Source organism: Habropoda laboriosa, unplaced genomic scaffold (assembly GCF_001263275.1).
Source record: "Habropoda laboriosa isolate 0110345459 unplaced genomic scaffold, ASM126327v1 scaffold13, whole genome shotgun sequence".
Classification (NCBI taxonomy): Eukaryota; Metazoa; Arthropoda; class Insecta; order Hymenoptera; family Apidae; genus Habropoda; species Habropoda laboriosa.
In genome coordinates, this window is record NW_017100124.1 from 116,243 (window position 1) to 138,031 (window position 21,789).

The window sequence follows — 21,789 nt, forward strand, 5'->3', positions numbered from 1 at the left end:
ATAGCACGGAGCCGTCCACACCCGACGTGGTGGTGGTAAATGCGACGCGATACGGAAGACGTCGAGCGATCATCGCTTTTCGCGGCCCATGCGACACAGGACCCAACGCGAGTCCCCTCAAGGGAAGAAACACTCGAGCCCTCTCGCCTCGGCAACCGCGGTACCGCTTCGATTCCCCGCGGGATCCCTTTGTCGAAGGCCTTGTCGCGACATTGTAACACGGCTCCGCTGATGCCATGCGGCTCGGCAACGCACTCGTCCTGCCGGTCCTGCGCCGCGGTGCTCGGGACCGAACAAGAGCTTTTCGTCCCTTTAGAAATTGCAGTTCCACGTAGCAATCGATTCATTCGTACAAATGATGAGAAAAATTCTGTTGAAATACTGTATAGTCTATGGAAGAAATACAGCGAGATCGTTCGGGCGATAAAGTTTACACGTTCGAGCATATCGACAAGCGAATCGATAGAAACCTGAGAAGAGAAGGACCGGAAACCACGGTTAGGGTTGCATGAATTCCATCCTAAAAACGAAAACTGCTTCGTGATTCAATGGCCGTTAAATGGCAAAAACTGAGTTTCTTTTGTAAGCACCGCTTAAAAAAGAATTTAACACAGGATAGTGTGGTATCCAGAAATGTATTTATTCTACAATCCTAAGTGACTGCTAAGTGTTCCGGCGTCCGTCTCGCTCGACGGCTATTTCCAGAGTGTCCTTTCCGCGTCGTATCCCAGGTTGCTCCGAAAAACCATTGGAGCCTCCTCGTTCGACTTTCCGGGGAAAGGGCTTAGTTTATGGGACCCTCAGGTACCCGCACGCTTTCTCTTCCTGGGTGACAATGTCCAGGCCACCACTTCGCCGCCGGAATCTCGCATTTCTCACACTTTCATCGACTATAAGTACAAATTCCCAAAAGTAACTCTACATACCATTTCTGTTTCTTTTTTGGAAATATGTAAATTTGTAATGATATACGAGCACACGTGACAAAAGCAATTTACTTCTTTTCCCCGTGTGACTGGAGAAATTTTCTGGAGACACAACCAAGGGAATACTCGAAAATTGTTTGTCATCTGATTCTAACGAGATTGCGATACGCTTCCTTCGTTCTCCTCCTTTCAGTTCTATACGTATAGAACTCGCGAAGATGGAACAGAAAAGCTAACGAGAAGAAGTAGGATGCCCCGTTGTGTAATTAGAGTGATTGAGAGCGATTCGTACAATACACAATGGACAGCTGATTGTAGATCGGTGAATTGGTAACGCGGTTGAAACTGTCGATTGTGCGGAAACGTTGGTTTAAAGTAATGGGAAAGACTCGTCGTTTATCCGTTGCATTGGTTAGCTCTCCGGTTAATTCTCTATTCTTTCGTTCAGATCTGCTAATCTTCGGTACACGTTGCCAACCTATTCTATTCTATTCTCGTGATACCTTTCTGTCGAATAGAGCTTCTTATAGTATTAAGCTTCAGTTTTATTAATATTAATAATTGCTGCTCATTCGTAATTTAATTCTACTGGATGAACACCAATTACATTCAGAAGAACTAAAATTGAGCTTCTTATACTAAGCTTCAGGTTGATTAATACGAACAATTAATTCCACCGAATGATCACTAATCACAATACTTTCAAGATTTACAGCTTCACGTAACAGAGAACCGAAACAGAGCCTCTTACATTAAGCTTCATTCGTATGAATATTAACAATTAGATACATCTCGTTCATAGTTTAATTCCACTGGATGAGCACTAATTACATTCAAGAACCACCCACAATATTTACAGTTTCAAGTAACAGAGAACTGAAGCAAATGTTTCTCGTAACCCGAGAATTGAAACAGCCAGCCGTGAATTATTTATGCTGTTCCACCCTGTACCTTCATTCTAACCAGTCCATGTTTCATCATACACGTTGTCTAGTCCACAAACAGGCGTTCACGCGTAACCATTTCAGCCCCATGTGTAGAGACCGATGTAGAGGTCATTAGTTCCGATGTAAAGTTTGCTGGGAGGCTTGGGGATGATGAATTAGGAGTCCCTTGTTTGCCAAACGAGATGGTCACTTAGCACCTATTGGTCGAACGCACATCCCTAGGTTTTGGTCAAAGTTTGTTAGTTCTGAACCCTTAGGTAGGCCCAAAGGTGGTGTCGATTGCCAAGTGGAATGTTTGCTTCACAGATGTAGGAGTTACATAGTACATGTCTGTGTGTAACTATCTGTGCAAAGGTACCGCATAGATGGAACTGTGAGAGAGGTGGTACTATGCAAGCACGATATCTCTTATTCAAATACAAAATACCAATATTATACCTAGATATATAATATACTAATCTTATCAGCGAGAAACGATCACGATTGCAACAAGACGTTAACGGAATTGTATAATACATCGGTTTATACGGCTGTAGAATGCTGATACTACTTGGAAATGCGGAAATTGGTGCAAGTTACATAGCAATTGCGAGTGGTGTCTTATTGTCCACCGCAATCATGGCATATTTGAGATTATTAATTTGTAACGAGTTTTTTAAACACGTCGAAAGTTTGTAAGGTATTTTAGTAATTCTAATTTAATACGCGACACGAGATGAAAAATTCAAAATTTCGACAGAATTTAAGTATAGAGACTTTCTATTAAAAAGTAGCAAAAAATTTCACATCTGTTCACAAACGAGGTAACGCAGTAATTTCTACAAAATCTGAAGAACATCCGCGATAACCAATAGATAAAACGAAATCTACTTTGCTCTTCTATTTCACCTTACACTGTTTGCTCCAATCTGCAACGTGGAGGAGCAACGAAATAAAAGCATCCACTAAAATTCGCCCCGTTAATTTCGAAGAATCGTCAACGATGCTTAAAACGTTTCGGGGATGGTTCGAGTAAATTCCATGTTCGTCGTTCGAAAATAGCGGCTCATAAACTGGCTTATAGCCGGCACTTATTACAGATAAATGCGCAACACTTCATCTTTCTTTCCAAGCGAGTTTCCTCCTCAGTGTGTGGCGAGTATTCTTCGAGAGATACACAGCTAATAAAATGCCGCGAATGGCCTCGCGGAAGTATCAAAAACTTGCCAACACCACAAGACTCTGGAAAGTTCTCTTTAATTGCCGCGAAATGTAGAGGGTGAACCTATTAACTCGCACACCTGAGCAACTGTTAAATTACACGTTAATTCCGAACCTAAATTGTCACATGCAAAAGTTGCATGATTTTTAGAGGTGCATAACAGTGTACTATACTTTCTTTATTGGTCGAAGCATTTCGAAAGTTCAAAGGTCAACTTCAAAATCCAAAATTTCACATTTCCTTCAAACTTTGTAAAGAAAAATAGATTAAAAAAAAAAAAAATGAAAAATAAAAATGTGGAATTCTGAATTCTCCCTTAAGCTGGTTTCCAGTTCTCCAGTTCCTTTCTTCACCGGTGAACCGACGCGACGCGAGTTTTTATCGCGCACGCCGCGGAGAAATTACGAAAGTAAACGAAGGTGCGTTTGGCCGATAATTTACGACTCTCTCACTCTCTCCACGAGACAGTGAGAAATTCTCAACGTCTGTGTTTGCCGCGGAGTAACTTTCCGGCAATGAAAGATGGCCCTGCTCCCTGAAACTGAAGTGATCACGAGGCGCTTGGGAAATCACGAAAACAATTCACGCTCCTCCGAGTAAAATAGATCGTCTCCGAAGCAACGAACGCTTTGTTCAGCGTTGTCATTGTTGGCGATAAGTTGAAGCGCGGATTGCCAGCGTTCCTGAAAACTGCCGCGGAAGGCGCGGCTTTTACCGTTCGTAAATAAGCGCTTTCAGCGAGCCGCTTCTGTCCAGAAGTCGCTCGTGAAATTCCCGAATAAGCGGCCACGAGGCTTGCTCGAACCTCCCTTTCGACGTTTTTCATTTCGCTTCGTCGATGTTAGTCATGCTTTTCCAGTTTAGAAATACTTTCCGGGGAAGGTGGAAGGGGAAGCTTTCGTTAAAAAAAAAAAAAACTGAGTTGAAACGACGAAGATTACTCTCCGAATTAACGACAATTTCGCTATTTCGAATATTGCGCCGAATATTACGAGGGAAACTTTTTGAAACGTACACGGAAAATACCATGCATTTCCCTGCCTTTCTTTTTCAGATCGATTCAACGAATACTCCCGTACAGGAGTTCTCGTTTTCACGTCAACACGACGTTGCGAAAATACGAATGCTGCTGTTAGATAATAAACGGAGAAGCTCGTAAAAAGGAAAAAAAAATTGAAAGGAAAATCAAATGTCTTTCAACAGTTTGGACAAGTCAATTGTGAAGTCGTCCTCGTTAGAGCTAACGAGGAAGAGAATCGAATATCACTACTGGGTAATGAAAACTGCCAGTTTCTAATCAAAAGCGTTTCAGCAAACTGATAATAAAATAAGAGAATCAAAGTAATCAATTTTTTTAACATTTCGAAGAATTTACACCGATCAAAATCGTGTTCTTTCGAGTCAATATTTAAACTGTATGTGTCCAAAAGAACGAATTACACGTAGGAGACGTAATATTTTAGGGAAATATTCTAGTAGAAGTTAAACGGAGAACAACAGGCGAGCTTTTCGGAAACGTGCTTGTTTCTTCTGGAAATTTCATTGAAATTAAAACGAACACAGCGAGAGAATTGTGTTGCACGTAGAAACACGCCGCACCGTTGCAAAAAACGAGCAGAGAGTATTTACGAAGAAAGGGGAAAGGAAACAGTTTTCCTTCGTAATCCTATTTTGTTGTCAGACGACAAGGGAACCAGGAAATAGCAAAACGGTATCACAGAGAAATCAAAACTTCGAGACCGGCTGTCCTACTGACGAAGAATTGTGAAGCAAAACGAGGATCACGTCAAAGGGACGCAATAAAAGAGATTACATTCGCAATTGCGCATTCCCTTTTTCACGTGGAGAAATGAGAAATACGAGGCCCGTACTCAGACTCTCTGCCAGGATAAACGTTTCAAATTTTCACGTAACATTATTCGGCCAGTCTGCGATTTATAAACGAAGCTCGGCATAGAAACCGGAACAAAAACGTTCGAAAAAGGGAAAATGTGAAAACACGTTGTCTGGCAATCTCGTTTGCTGTTTTTTGGACATTTCAGAAAGTATAAAAAAAAGAGAGAGAGAGAGCAGAAAAATTCACCGGTAAGTTAGTGAAAAGGACTGAAAGATTTTCTAGCGAAATCAAACGATATTTCGAAAAAGGAGAGAGAAAAAAATATTGCCACTGATTACAAGGCTCGCTATACTCCTGGATCAGTTTATACCTTCAGAAGGGCATAAAATAAAACGGAAACTTGATAAAAATCACGAAACACAGCGGTCAACGTGTAGGAAACGACGCCAATATCGACGTTTACATGCCTCGAGTCGATCCAACAGAATCTACGAGGCGTAAAAACGCGATCGGTGGCGATTGCGTTCAAGCGAGAATCTAGATTTCCAACAGAGAGTTGCACGGTAAGTCGTCACGGTGTGCGGATTGGGGCGAATTCTCGGCTACATCGGCGGACGACCGTCGGTGGGGGCCGCCAACATGTCGCAGTCCGGTTCAGGAGGGGTGAACGATAGCCAGGAGCAGAATCAGGTCGGACAAACGATGGAGAATCAACGGACAGCGTGTCAGAACGGTCGAGCAGAGCCTCCTGCCGATAACACCAAACAAGATTTGTCCAACGGCTTTGAAAATCGAACCGTCGAATATGAGAGATTCTCTCAAGACAGGGCTCAACAGAATCAGCAGGCCAGCCAAGAGCAACAACAACAACAACAGCAAACCCAACAGGCTGTTCAATATGCGACCGGAAGAAAGCAATCTATGGTTGGTCTCCCTGAAGATAGACACCCTCTGTCCGGTCAACTTCCACCCCAACAGTACACCCAAGAAAAATCTAGCATCGACAGAACGCAACACGTCTCTCAAACTAGCACACAAACTCTACCGGTCCAAGCACAGCCTCAGTTCATGCCTGATTACGATCAAACCCAGTACACGCAGATACGAAGTCAGTTTGAGGTGAGACCGCAAATATATGCTCAACAAGCTCAATACGCAGAGAGAGCCGGTTATGTGACCAGGGACGTCACGTACAGAGATCCCACGTTGTACCAAGGTGGCGCAGCGAATCCTGTGTTCACTGGCCAAGGTCAGTACGTAACGGTTCAACACGGATCACAGATTCCCTCTCAATCCGCTAGTCCCCAGCCGCCGTATTTTTCAAGCGTTGTCGTCCCCCAACCGCCTAGTTACGCTCAATTCAGCACGCAACCGCAATATCCGTATAGTCAGTATCCTCAAACGGTGATGAACGCGGTACCGTACACTCATCACGCAGGAATTTATCCGGCTCAACAGTTCGGCCAGCAGTCGCCGAATCCGCAGAGATTTTCCCAGGAATTGGGACAGTATCAGACACAACCGATCATACAACCAATTGCTCAGAACGTAGGTCATGGAATCACGATCACAACTACCGAAAGACCGAGTCGTGGACCGAAACCGATGGTTCCACCGCGTGGAAACTCCAAGATCACACACGACACCGGGCACAGAAAGTCTGCCAGCGTGGATGTGCAAGGAATGCAAAAGGCCAAATACGATCCTAATCAGAATCCTCCGCAGGAGCAGATTCATCGTAGCGACGGGGCAATTATTGTACAAGGTACGCAGATAGTGACCGACGCCCCGGACAGAAGATATCTGACGGCTATTAATCAAAATCCTAGAACTCGACAGGACGGTCTGTACGTGGACACGAACGGAGATCCACCGGGACGGGAAAAAATGTGCGAAGCCGTGGCGGCTGATTGCGGGCTGTATGTGACCAGGCCTGAGCACAGGAAATCTATTTCCGTGGACGTTACATCGAGTTTCCAACGTCGAAACGACACGATTACTTTCACGTTTCCCGGCGATACGAATCAAGAATTATTGATGCCGTCTAGGAAGGCCGGAACTATAGTCGAGCCGAAACGAGTCGAAGCCAATCAAGTGTATCCGCCTGATCAAAGGCGATTGGATACGAGCTTAAGAGTATCACCGATGGCTTTTGATACGAGACAGGAAAATAGGAAGAGCATAGGAGCTGATAGAAAACCCGAATGGGGTAACGTGAGCCCTAATCAAAGAGTGGCGATGCCGCAAGAAAACAGACGATCCGATTACTTCGACGAACATAGGAGATCACCTATGACCAATCCCCTATGCCGTTCATGCCGATTCGCGAGGGATCTGCGGATCGGGCTGGACAAAAGAGTCCGTCGTTTGTGAATCAGAATTTCGAGAAAACCAGACAGGAACTGGCGATATGGGCGGAACAAAGACAACGTCAGGAACACGAGAGAAACATAATACAGAGTCAACTGCTCTCTACCAGTCCACGTTCGCGTAATCAATCCGAGGAAAGGAGAGATGCCAGACAGATGCATCAGACGGAGGAACGTAAGGAGGCAAGAATGACGCAGTCCGCCTTTCAACCTATACCGAATATCAGTCAAAGCACAATAATGGAACAACGCCGTCATTTACGACACGTCAGTGCTGATCTAACGAAGCATATGGAATTATCGAGGAAGGAATTCGACGATCAGCCCATTAGTGGTTCCGTAGCTAATCTTGGACCGCCTACTAGTACAGTTCCCTCTCAACGAACTAGCCCTAATATATGTCACCAATATCCAGCCCTTAGCGAAGCAAAATTAGATACTAAGACTGTCCTAACTGTAGTAACAGATTTCAGCGAAGCTAATTTAAACAAGCCGATCGAACAAGTCGATCATATAATTCACAGCCATAGGAAAAGCCACAATATCTCGACTAACCTGTTGACTCACAGCAAGAGCCAAACGGATAATCTCCAAAGTCAACTGGACACGCAAGCCGAAAAATCTGATACTCTACAGGCGCAGCAGCAACAGCTGCAAAACCAACAGAGCCTCGACTTAATTTCAGAGAAACTCAGCCAGTTTGAACGTCAGCAAAGCGATCTACAAGCGAAGATACAGTGTCTACAGAATCAGAATCAGATCCTCGACAAAGTCGCGCAATTTCAACATCAACAGAGCGATCTGCAGGTACGCCTGCAGAGTTTGCAAGCTCAGAATCAGCTTTGCGATAAATTACCAAGATCCACTGATTTCCAACAGCACTCGATCGCTAATGAAATCCACCAGATCCAAGCAAACTCATTGCCTAACCATCAGGAACAGTCGGCTGATAAGAGTTGCTTGTCCCAGAGCCAGCATGCGTCACATAGTCATCATCAAACGTTATTGACCGCTTCCTATTCACAGAACTCTAATCATCAATCCTGCCAATCGTCTGTCTGCGAGAAACTATCGCCTAGGCTTCAACACGATACCAACGACCCGAATTCTATTCAGATACCGAACATGTCACAGATACCATTACAGTGTCTGCCACAATTCGAGCGCGCCGACACGTCGCGTACTTCGTTCTCTCAGTTCCATCGACTTCAATGTCAGCTAGACGGCCACGAGGGGGCTTCAGCACCACCTGGTGTTGCCTCCGTCGTTTCATTCACCGGTACGTTGAAGAAAGTACCGCCGGAAAAACCACCGAGAACGTCGTTGATCGTTCAGTCACCTGAGTCGGAGGTAAGAGCACCAATCATCGAACCAATGTCGATGTTCTGCATGATGTGACGATGTTATACAGGGTGTTGATGAATTCTACATGAAAAAATAAGTGCCCATGCACTTTACTCGGAAATGAAGCTTCGTATTACTCCACATTTTCCACTTATTTTTTCATGTACCATCAGTTCAGAGACACCCTACGTATATGCAACTTGTACTATAATTTTGCACGTTTAAATATCATTTTATTGTTGCCTAAATCATATTTTAGATGTACATTAAACTTTCTCCAGAAACAATCTTGAATTTGCACAATAAGGCTCAGAATTCCATTCGAAAGTAAAACAAATAACGCTACCCGTCGTAGAGACAAGTCTTTTCTTTCGCGAATCCTATAAAATTGTTTTATCTTGAGATGCATAGCCGACTTGGGCAAGAAAGGAAACGAGCCAAGAACGAAATAAAGAGCAAGATTCGCAATAAGGAAACACTCGAATGATCAAAGTACGTCTCGTGTTTTCCAATAATTCTTTATAAAATTAAAATCCACGGACCTTGGACGGGAAATGCAGGAAGAAGGGAGGTCCCTGCTTTGCAGGCCGGTTTGCTGGAACGAGCAGAGAATGCGGGACGAGGATAGAGAAGGGTGACCTGGCCGGAAAGGGTGGCAGATAGAGATCTCCACTTGCAGTTTTTGCCATGGCAGCCGAGTGGAATGAACTCGTTAGATATCAGACTCGATGTTGTCTTTGAAAACTTCGTTACGAGCCCTGTGTACCTTTCACTCTACTTCCACGCTCGGTCTTTTCGTCTAGACAACTTTGTTCGTGCCATAAAACTAGATACCGCCATCCGACGACGACGACGACGACGACGACGCCACCCACTGGAGCATGCACGTGTTTCGAATAGAGAATCCCAGATTTCGTGACTGTATGACACGTCTCGTCTAAATAGAGCCCGTACCTGATTTGAGGACCCACGCTTTTTATGTTCCGTGTCAATCTCGTAAGACATGTCTTGTTTCGCTCGTATAAGGTACGGTCTGCAATCTCACTTTTGGTCATTTTGCGTTTCTTGAATTATTACGGAGAGAAATGAAGTTTTAAATTTCAACAAATTTTTGTAGTTAGTAAATTGAATAATTTTGTGTGCAGTAGTGTCTGTTATTGATTGACAATAGGTAACTTATCGTTACTGGAAATAATTATGACATAACAAAATATGCAAAGTACACGAGAGTAATGTTCGAATCCTTTGAGATACGTGAATATACCATAGTACAATTATTAACCCTTTAACCTATGATTTTCTTTGTCAGTCATTTACTGTTTTAGTACTTATACGTGAGATAGTACAATTATTAACCCTTTAACCTATGATTTTCTTTGTCAGTCATTTACTGTTTTAGTACTGTATCAGATAACAAAAGCTAATCTGTCACAAATTTAGTAATCCTCTGCCTTAGAAATTCAAACGAAAGTTAGGATTACAATGAATTTTTCTCACATCTTGCCCAGAATTTCTGCCACGAGCCTGACACGTTGTTATAGGTCAAGGGGTTAAGATTGCAACGTTACCCTCGCGTATTTCGCATATCTTCACATGCCATAATTGCCTGAACCTTCCTAGTCTAATTATTACATTGAAAAGACTGTTATTCAAGAACAGTGCAGCAGTTGTTTCGTAATAAAGAAAATATTTTCAGTTCCACGTTCCCTCAGTTCCGCGGTTGCCAGAAAAATCTACCGACCGAAAATATCTTCCAACATTCGATTTCCTACGGCTTGGCAGGTTATTATTTTAACTATCGCGGTGGCTCCCTTTCGGGCACAGGCATTTCCAATCTTTGCCAATATTTTGCATAAAAGACGGGCCCGTGTAAAGGCGTGTAGGCAAGGCAAATAACCCGTCTCTCTCAGCGAGAATGTAGCCGCCGAAGCTCCGCTGGCGTCGTTCCGGTAAAATTGGGTTAGCGCTACGAGTCGCGCGCGTATGAAAAGCTCTGGAGTTTACTTTCCCAGAAGAGCAAATATCCCCTCCTCAACCCGCGGCCCGTCCCCCTTTGCAGTACGGTGGACAATGGAGAAGTAAAGAGAATTCGCATTTCCGACCGCCGTGCGTTACCTAACCTACCTAACGGAGGATACGAGAGGCCGCCTATACGGGTGGGCTCTCTCTCTCTCTTGCGCCACTTCCCTCTGATACAATTCAGTAATGCTCGGTGTTCCGTTTCGCGACGGGAATACGCGCGAAATAAGTAGCCGAACGAAACGTATAAAGGATCCAACGGGGCAGCAAAAGGGAATATTTTACACTCGCCACACAACGGACTACAGGTGAAAGGATCTTACATTTCGAGTAGTATCGTGAATTTTCAACCTTGAAAAAACACACCTGATGATAGAATATTGGAGTAGTACAGTGTGTGTGTGCGCGAATTCGTTGGTCTATCGAATGTTTGTTTGTTGTTGTTTTTTTAGAGGAAATATTTACCGGTATTTTGAATGGAAGTTAAAGAGAGAAAAAGCATAAAAGAGCCGAGTTAACCTGGAGATGGAATTTTCTCTTTCACGGGCAATTTTCCACGGGCCTTTGTAACAGCAGCAACAATACACGGGTTAAGAGAATTCAGGTTCCTGGCCGGTGCTCCGTTGGCTCGTTTACTCGCTAGAGGATTCTTGCTAGGCCAAGTGTCTAGGCAAGCGAGCGCGTTTCGTTCTAATGTAATTAATGTCTCCTTCTTTCAACACTCTCGGCCGTGCTTAGCGATGTAAACGAGAAGAGTGAGAAATAAAAGTGAAACGAGCCGCCGCACCGGTGACAGAATTTTGCCACGCTAATGGACGCGCCGCGGAGCTTGCGGCTGCAGGGCGGAGCGTCGAGTTTGTACAAGTAATTGCTCGATCGATTAATAATGCGTCCCTTGCCATTGAGAAAAGTACCTCGACACGGCCAACTTGTGAGATAGTTTCGATAATTTGACAAAAACTGATAATTAACATCACACCTGAATATGTTGGAAATTGGAACATTGTATTAAAAAAATATTACGCGAAACGAACATTCGTTGCGTAAAATACTCGGAGGAAAAAGAGTATAATTCAACTGTTGTCGTATAATTTCAAGTGTTCTTCGAATAAAATAGAATTGAAAGGTTCCCGATAAATGTCCCTTTAATTGTCCCATTGAAATCTTATCCTTGAAAGGAACGTGCAATTTATTTTACATTACAATGAACAAACGACAAATCTCCTCGAATTACCCTCTTTCGCTATCGATAAAGTTTCCATTCAGTCCTCGAATTATCAAGAAAACAGAGTATCGTAAAAGCCTCCTAACGCTATCCTTTCGAACATCAGCTCGGAGAATCGTCGTTTTTAAGAGATTTATCGTATGAAGGGTCTTCCATGCGCTCCCATGGACATATCCCACTCCACCAGGCTACCCTTTAAGACGCTTTTGACCCAGTTGATATATTTTCATTCGTGCGATACCGGGGATGCTAGATCGGAATGGATCCTGAAAGCGTATTACTTTAAACCATTGAAACGTGTCAGGCTATTGACTTATTTCGCTAATGTCGCCTCTGTCCGGCCGTTCCTTTTTCTTCCGCCTCTCGCCAGTATGTATTTCCGGCTTTCAGGAAACGAATACGAATGAAGCGAACCTAGCGGTGTCGACGCAGCTGCTGAATCCTATCTATTCCGGTTGATCTCTTGAAAGAGACTATGCTTAAGCGGATGAAGAGTGTAGAGGACGACGCTTCTCGAATATCGTCCATTCATACAAATTTGTTTTAATCACTGACACCACGAATCGTTCGAAATTTAACAGGAAAACGTGGATAGTATAGTGAATCGTGATAGTGATCAAATTTTCGGGTGAAATGCTAAGTTATTGCTATTCATCGGTGGATGAAGAGAGAGAGACTGTACGTTTGGAAATAAAATTGATATGAAATAGTTTGAAATTAAATACGAAGATCATTTTCATCGAACGAATTTGTATTGTGTATCAGTATCGATATGAAAATATCACTTTCACGTAATGATCAAGTTTGAGTGCAGTGGTTTTGGTAGATTACACTCTATGAGTGTTTGTTTCGAAATTATGAACAATTCTACATTTTCCGATCAATTTACCTCGCAGCTACGAAATCCAGTAGTCTATATCAATGTATAACGCTACAATATGGACCCAACGATACATGCTACTTAATTACTTTCTAATTAACTAAAAGAAATCACTCTAGGCCATTTTGAGATGTTTTAAAATATCCATGATAGCTTATTTCGAAATTACAAATAAGCTCAGAAATTCAGTAGTCTATATCAATGTATAACGCTAAATATATGGACCCAACGATACATGCTACTTAATTACTTTCTAATTAACTAAAAGAAATCACTCTAGGCCATTTTGAGATATTTTAAAATATCCATGATAGTTTATTTCGAAATTACAAATAAGCTAAGAAATCCAGTAGTCTATATCAATGTATAACGCTCCACATATGGACCCAACGATACATGCTACTTAATTACTTTCTAATTAACTAAAAGAAATCACTCTAGGCCATTTTGAGATATTTGAAAACATCCATGATAGTTTATTTCGAAATTACAAATAAGCTAAGAAAACCAGTAGTCTGTATCGGTATGTAACGCCACAGAATACAGTCCGAACGATGCGTATCACTTAATTATACTTTAATTAACTGGGAAAAAATCACTGCACACAATTTCAAAATATTTCAAAGAGAATAAAAATGTGTACATCTAACTCACGGAGTTTACCCCCATTCGAAATAATTCAACCGAACCATCTGCGCCGTGTATCCCGAATAAGTGGTTTGTTCGCTTAAGTCAGTCACGCTGGCTGCATTAAATCGTGCAAATGTTGTGTCACCGAAGATCGTGGGAAAGTTCGTAGCATTGCGGTTTCAAAAGCCCCGGCTCCACAACACTCTAAGCCATCCGAGACACGCCAGCTCGAGTAACGTAAATTCAGAAAGGAGCGTAATTCGACCAACGCGAATTTCCACCACGTTTCCACGCGATACGGTTTCACGCAAGTCACACTACGTCGAACATCGGAGAAATTTCGCCGCGATTCAATCGTCTCGTACAAATGTAGAACAAAATTCGGAGGAATGAATAATAACGGCTCTATATGTACACGTACGATCCGAAATATCGCCGAATCACGGAACGTAAAGGAAGGGAGAAAGAGGATCGGAGAGACCGAAAAAGCAAAAATTAACTCGCACAACCTCTATTAGAAAAACTAAAACACTCGATTTCCGGGGATACGCTCGAAGTAGCTTAACTAATTGGAATCATCGTTTACAGGCATCGAGCGTTGTTTGGAGATTTTAAGGTTGTATAAACCCGCGTAAATCTGGGAAATTTGGTTCCCTAGCTGATATCGATTTGACTGCGTTTGCACGTGTTTTATCCTACACATTTTGCTTCTTCAGGTTTCGCAATTTAAAACCTTTTAGATTATGTCCCGTATAATATTGGGAACAATCTATCGATTCACTTGCGAGGGATGAACGTACGATTAAAATATGATACGATTCTTTAGATATCTTACCGAAATATAAATGAAATAAAATACATTTTTAAGTTAGCTTTGCGTGCTTAGAAGGCTGTTCAGTTTGTGCAATTTAGATTCGTAAAATGTTGCTATTTAATAAGGACATTTAAAGGAAGAATTCTTTATCAGATAAGATTATAAACGTCGCTTGAACTCGACGCGAAATGCTGTCAAATCTAAACACAATTTACGTTCGACTATAATTAATACACTTGTGGATAATAAGTTTATATATGAACATGTCTCTCGCAATCAACAGTCTTATTGACTATTCATGAATGATTACTAATCGATCGGTTGCTGATATTATTGGAACCGTACAGTCATAACTAAAAATTGCATATGAGTACTGGTACAGGCGAACAGTATCATTAATGTCGTGAAATATAAAAAAGTATTTCGTGAAATATTTGAAACTTGCGAAAAATTTAGAAATTACGAATCGCGTACTATTTCACTTTGCTATCGAATCACTATGAATTTCATTTCCGTAGAATTGTTAACGTCGTAAAGAAATACGCTTTTTTCCTTAAGATACAGTCGATTGTAATTTCTGTTTTCATTTTCCACGATCGAGTTACCGGTTGTACTTTATAAATTCAACGGATCCTGTTTCTCTCGCGAAACTCGAGCACAAACTTCCTCGCATCTTTCAGAATTTATCCTTGCAAATTGAAACTAATGGTCTCCCTAACGCAACGTTCACTATCGCGGCAGACTGTGTGCATCAATTTCTTAAAGTGCTAATGACTGTGTGCGTGCAAAAAAGGATCTAGCGTCCAATAAACTTATCCTCCTTTATTTACCTTCCTGTGCAACGCTCTTTCCACCATTAAACTGCTTCTTGAAATCAAGCAGTTAATTTTCATTTATAAAAAAGTTTCATTTTCAGCCAAGGCAGAACACGCAAATTTAATTAAATCAACACTGTCAATCTATAAAACACGATATTTACCAAAAATCCAAAATGGAAGTTTTCAATTTCCACGATCTCTTAACAATTACTATCAAAGTTCACGTCTCAATACACTGTTCTAAGTCACGACGATTAAACTACATAAAACAGCTAATTTTCATTTATAAAGAAATTAAATTTCAGCGAAAGCAGAACGAACACAGTATTAATTGTGATTTTTCTTTCATTCAATTTTCAGCTTTAATTAAATTAGAACTATCAACCTATAAAACACGATATTTACCAGAAATCCAAAATGGAACTTTTCGGACGTTTCAATTTCCACGATCTATTAATAATTACCATCAAAGTTCACCGTGTTCACAGCTCAAAAGACTTGTCCAGGAAGTGCTTTCTCTTCCGGATCTAAGTCACGACGATTCGCGGACAAACACTTCGGGGCAGTAGCGAAGGCGTAACAAAAACTTCCAACAGCTTTCTGAATGGCAAAATGAAAACTGTCGTCGGCGAGGCCGAAAACAATCCGTTCTACGGTCCACAAAAGTCCGAGATAACAATGGAGACGACAGAGAGAGAGAGAGAGAGCCTCTAGATAGGTTGGACGTCTTTGAGCCAGGCAGAACCGTGTGTTTGCATGTCCCACTAAAAATCGTGCCTACGTGAAACGACCAGCAACGACGAGTTAATCAGATTTACCACGTCGCTACTGCTTCCATAACTGCAGATAAAACAGCCGCTTGAAATTTGCGGCTTGCTCCGTTGAATAAAAAAAAAAAGAAGAAAACAAACCAGAATAATCACGGGAGCAAGGGGCGTGGTCCGTGTGCTTAAAACGCGAAACCGCCGTTGCAATCACGTGAAACGACACCATGCGAGCAGATCTTGCCTCGCGAGTATGTTTCGTTGTCAACTAATATCAACGGTTACGCGGTTTTATTTCGTTTGTAGCAATTTCGAGACTGGTATTTCTGAAGGTATTCCCGCTGAATTGTGTCGAAAGTTATAAAGTTAGCTGGATTGAAATAGGGGAACGTCTCTCTGTGATTTTATTGCACGCTCCGAGAAACCGCGCTGATATACATACATTCGGATTTTTGTGGCATTTCTTTCACAAGTGATCACGCGAGGAGAAAAATAGTTCGGAAATATGGGACAAATCAAGAAAACTGTAATTTCTTATGGCTTTTTTTCACAAGTGATCGTGCGAGGAGAAGAATAGTTCGGAAATTTTAGATAAATCAAGAAAACTGTAATTTCTTATGGCTTTTTTTCACAAGTGATCACGCGAGGAGAAGAATAGTTCGGAAATTTTAGATAAATCAAGAAAACTAGAATATTACTTTAGTTCGTAAACATTCGACGCTCGAATTTCTCGCAAACAGTATTTCATTTTAAGCGAAATTTACGCTCGCAAATCGGAATCGTTTAACATGCAATACCACGTGCAGTCTATTTCGACAAAATCGATCTATTGTTCACACAATTCGGCGGTTCCTATCTGCACAGCGGAGACCTTTGTAATCTTTCGATTAATCTCGTTTACCGTTCCCATTTGTTCTGTACAAATTGCGAAGAACAAGATTACGGTTTCCTATCAATGAGAGACATTGTTCACGGACGGATGATCGAATTAAACAATTTTCCATCGAGCGAAGGAATTGAACGGCGCTAGAGTGAAGGTGGAGAAGAGACGTGGGACAGGATGGAACGATTTTCCCGGAACGGTTAAGACAGAAAGCGAGGAGGAATATTAAATAACGCGACGAATCGAAGAAAATCAGAGGCGGATGCCTACGTTATATACTTTTGCATTTCTTCGAGCAGAGAAAAGTGCCGCGGCTGCTCCCGGTGGATTCATAACAGAATGTTTCGCTCAAGAAACGAGATATGTACCTTTAATAAAAATCCAAGCACGTACACCGTGAACGGGTAATCGATAAGCTGCATGATTCGATTCGGTTCTCGTAGGATACAATTTCTGAATCCTGTTTGAGTCCGTTCGGCGAAAACGTACGGCCTTAGGGCGAACGTTGAATTATTTCCAGCTTAATTGCGTTAAGCTCTAAAAGATATTTGCCGAGAACGTGTAGGCCTATCAGATTTGTATAGTTTAAACGCGTGTGATCGGTGAGTAACATCGTTCGTGTTTGACCATTTAATTGTTTCGGTTGATTCACTTTTTGTTTTTAATAAAATACAGTATTTTGTCTAAATAGATGTGTTACCCTTTATTACAGAGAGAAGAACTTGTGCGTATTCACGATGAAACACACTTGTCTTTTGCAAAAATGTAAAAATTAGAATTTGGACAGTTTTTCATCAACGAAGAAATATGAAATGTATTCCAATTAGAAGCTTTTAAATGTAATTTCGACCACTGTTTTCATCTCGTAAAGTAATAGTAATAATGTCGATAACTAAAATTGAACAAAAATTGGTTCTGCGAGGACACTTGATTCGCATAGATTCTCTGAAGTATCTCAGTCGTTCGTTAAAGATCGATACATAATTATTCACGTTTTGTCAGATTGCAACCACTTCAAAACCCCTTACAGATTAAACAATCCCAATAACGAACGACCACCTCGTGACCACGAATCCGTGGAGCACGGGCAATAACTATCGAAATGAAATTCCTCGAGAAACGTACGAAATCTCATTTTCTTCGCGACCGACACAATTATCCCGGAAACTTCTGTAACGACTATAAATTTTACGATGAACACGGGAAATTGTAGAAGCGGATATCGTTAAAAAGAAGAAAAAAGGATGTAAGAGTTGAAAGTTCGAAACGTATATATGTATATACATGGAGGCGTGGAAACGTTTCTCCAGGGAGTAGAATGTTCGTTTCTTCGAGCCTCCATTTTGGCGCGCAGAGCTCGAGTTCGATGGAACGAAAAGAAGGAAAGAAACCAAGCTAAACGAAATATATTAATTGAGATTCCTAATAAGAGTTTCGAGACTTCCTGCATTGTTCGAATTACTAATCGAAGATTCCAGGCTTAAGCCGTATTCGATGGTTTTTTCGCGTTCCAACTAACTTCGTCGGAATCAACAACTTTTAATTGATCCATTGACCAATTAACCCTTTCGCGATTAAATAATTTTTTTAAGAATTCGTTGTTTATCTACCAATCTGCGTCTGTGATGGATTATTCTCCTAAACTGAGGTCATTCTTTCTTCAAAATTTGAAGTATTTAATACTCAAGCGGAACATTCGCGTCCCACTTGTCACGAAAGGGTTAAAAGGACTTGAATATCTTCAAGAAAATCTCGATTAATAATTAACAGTAGCCTCGAGAAAATCTCGATCGTTAATTCATTAAGTTTCCATAATCAACCACCTACTCGCAAAATACCCAAACCATGTTCCAACACATATCTACATCAATACATTGCCAGTACACAACTGTTTCGAATTTTTCGAATACTGTTCCGTGGCATATCCACGGGACCTTGGCCTTCCCTTTGTAATGATTTTGACCGTCTTGAATAGCATGGGTGGCTAGCAATTTGTGCAAGGGACATCCTCCGAAGTGCAAATTGCAAGCACGTTTATGACACGCAAGCCAGTGGAGTCGTTTTTGAGAGTCGACTTATTTTTATCCTGCAATTGTATTTCTTCGAGTTTCTTCGTCCTCAACGACTAATTGCACGTGCCATAAACGTGAATTTCCAAAGGGTCATCGAGACCGGGCCCAGTGACCGTCGACCAGGTCAGGCCGCAGGATCCAAGCCTGGCGGAAATTCCACCACGTTACCAAATTTCCCACATAGCGTCTTCCATCTCCACTGACACCACCTCTTCTGCCCGGAATAGGTGGGTGTCGGTGGATCTATCACCTGATTGGCAAAAAATACTAATCCATCATTCAACTGCTTCATTAAATAGTATACTACGAATTATTTCCTTCACGATTAAACTTCATTACCACACCCCCTAATATCCTTATAACCTTAAACGGTCGTAAGGACATATGCGAGCAACAGACAGACGCGTACTCTCGTTAGAAACAAATACCAAACGTGGCAATTTCGAAACGAAATCTTCCTACGATTCGTCGTTCCACGTTATTCCACGGGTTATTGTTTATTTTCGACATCTCACGTGCCGTTGCACCGAAGTTGCGTAAAAGTGATACGAGCTCGCTAAATTCCGCGATACAATTCATTACGAGCACGCGACGCTCTGTGATATTCATCGTTCACGTTTTCTCGTTCCCGCGTTCGTTGCATCCTGCCAAATGTGAACACGTTCATTTCGTCGTAGATGCGATACCACCCATAAAGCTCGCTGATTTCCCTGCTTTCACAGAGAATATTCTTTTCGACCAAGTATGCCCCGGGTCTTGTTGAAAATTTTCGGCGGGAATTCCAGCGAAATTCCAAGTATTCTCGATGGTCGACTAGCGTGGACCAAACTATGGAATAATTCAGCGAAAGCGCTAACCGTTGTTACGCGAAAGTTCAGCGTACCCGACGGTATCATAATTTCGGTTATTACACCTCACTTTGCACTTTTGCTTCGAGGGTCGTGCAACCTCTACGAAACGCAAGAGAATGCTTTTCTTTGTTTTCGACATTACGATATGGAAATAAAAAAAAAAGATTCAATAAAACGAGATAAAGAAAGGAAATTTAATTTGGTTATTTCGTGCGTCAAAAGCAGATTCATTCGCCGGAAATAATAATATTTCATATGCGCAAGATGAAAGAGAAAAGGATCAAATAAAATTCACGGTGCCATTCCTATTTCTATTTTCCATTTTTGATTGCGTCAGGTACGTCGCTGCACGTTAAAAAAAAAAAGAGGAAAAAAAAGAGAACGTTGCTGACAGTAAATCGATATGATATTTTATGTATCCTGTAAAAGATTGTAAAGCTCTGGCTACCGCGGAAATATTAGGTATCCTGGTAATTTCAAACGATAATTTGAAGCACGGTTCGTGAATGGCGTTGGAAAAGTAGCTTGCTATTCCAAATAAAGACGAAGTTTCTCAAACAATTTCTAATTTGTTTTCTGTCGTTTCTTCTTTCGTAACTGTTACTTTTCTCGATCTTTTTTTAACTTTTAATTTATCGCTCGATAATCGTATCGCTGAATAGGATTAACGAACAACGAGAACGTCGATTGTAATCAGTGGAAATGTCGTCAAAATTTCCAAGCGAATGAATTCTACAAAATGGAAATCAAAACATTATCAGGTGCGGTTAACAGGTGAGAAGATGCTAATTCGAATGTCGATAATTAACACTGATTGAAACGTAATCATGAATGGTGTTAGGACAGCAAGGGGACGATTTTATGATACGTGATTTCTAGTTCAGCAAACCGTTATTTCAATTTAGCAGACCGGTCTGCAGCCAACATGCGGCACCTAGAATTTCTCAAATATTAAAGAATAGGCTATTGTTCGGTCAGTAAGGCAAGGTATCATAAAGTCACCCCCAAAGGGTCTTCGAAACCGATGCAATTACCGAGGCTTAATCGGAGAGTCAGAGTTGACCTGGCCGGGTTTTCCCCCCCTTGTTGTCAAATTTCCATCCAGCAAGGACCAGCTTCGTCACCCCCGCTCCAAGGACGTGACGCGCTCCGGGCGCAATGGAAGGAGGTGATACGGGGTTGGTCACTTAGTAATTTTAAGAACCTCCCTTCGTGTCCCTTCTTCCCTTTTTTGAAGCTTTGGAGAAGGGACGACTCGATAAGAAGGCCGACTTAGCTTAAGACCAGAGAGTGTTAATACACAGACCATCAGTTACATCAGGAATCTTAAGGATTCAGTCAGACTCTCAACGCAATACATTCAGTCTTCAGACGGCACCTAGTGCAATATTCCAAGTACGCGGAAATTAGTACCCGAGTGCTTAACAACACAAATTTCTATAACAAATAAGTAAAATAAAACCATGTGTAGAGTACTGAATTTTTATTTCAGAGGAATTTGTTGCATTTTCTTAGAGACTAACATAATATACATATAATTTCAAAATTAATTAAATAAATTAAATAAAAAAAAAATTCAACATATGTAAAAAAAGAATAAAAATTATCTTCTTACTTATTGCAATCAAAAATTAAAAAATTTGCATTGAATTTTGTGTACAGTTACTTCAGTACAGAATATGTGAAAAATATTCAGGGACAATTAACGAGCATAATTTTACCGGTGGTTATTAATAACAGTAACGAACGATATAAACTGATTAAATGAAATGAAACCGTAGATATCGCATTAAGCTCGTCACGAGTGATTCAGGGCTAGTAATTCTCTCGTTGCAGCTTGCCTTCTTCATATTTCTATAATTATCGTTCGTGACATAACGAATATCGAAGAGAAGGAAAGGGATCAGCCAATGACGCACTTTTACCGTATCACGTAATGACTGTATAACGAAAGAACGTTTCATCAACTGAGAATTAAATTGTCCACCAGATGTAATTAGAGGAATATAATACAAAGCTCGACCTAGGAAAAAGTTTATTTCGAATATATGCATGTATTAATTGTATTAATTTCATTGTTCAATTTTGCAGGTAATTAAATTACAATTTTATTGAAACTTTTTGCAAAGTTTCGCGAAATACGACTAACACGATCAGACAGCGTGGAATTATACTAACGTATCATTCGATAATTTAACAAAATTCAAAT

The 21,789-nt window shown here is 41.3% G+C and overlaps 1 protein-coding gene across 1 annotated transcript; it reads left to right on the top strand.

Moving 5' to 3' along the window:
- Positions 1-5,550: 5,550 nt before the first annotated feature.
- Positions 5,551-8,678, top strand: LOC108570078. The gene is given in 2 exon segments (XM_017935725.1): positions 5,551-7,204; positions 7,207-8,678. Coding segments are annotated over 2 exon segments (3,126 nt in total).
- The last annotated feature ends 13,111 nt before the right edge of the window (positions 8,679-21,789 follow it).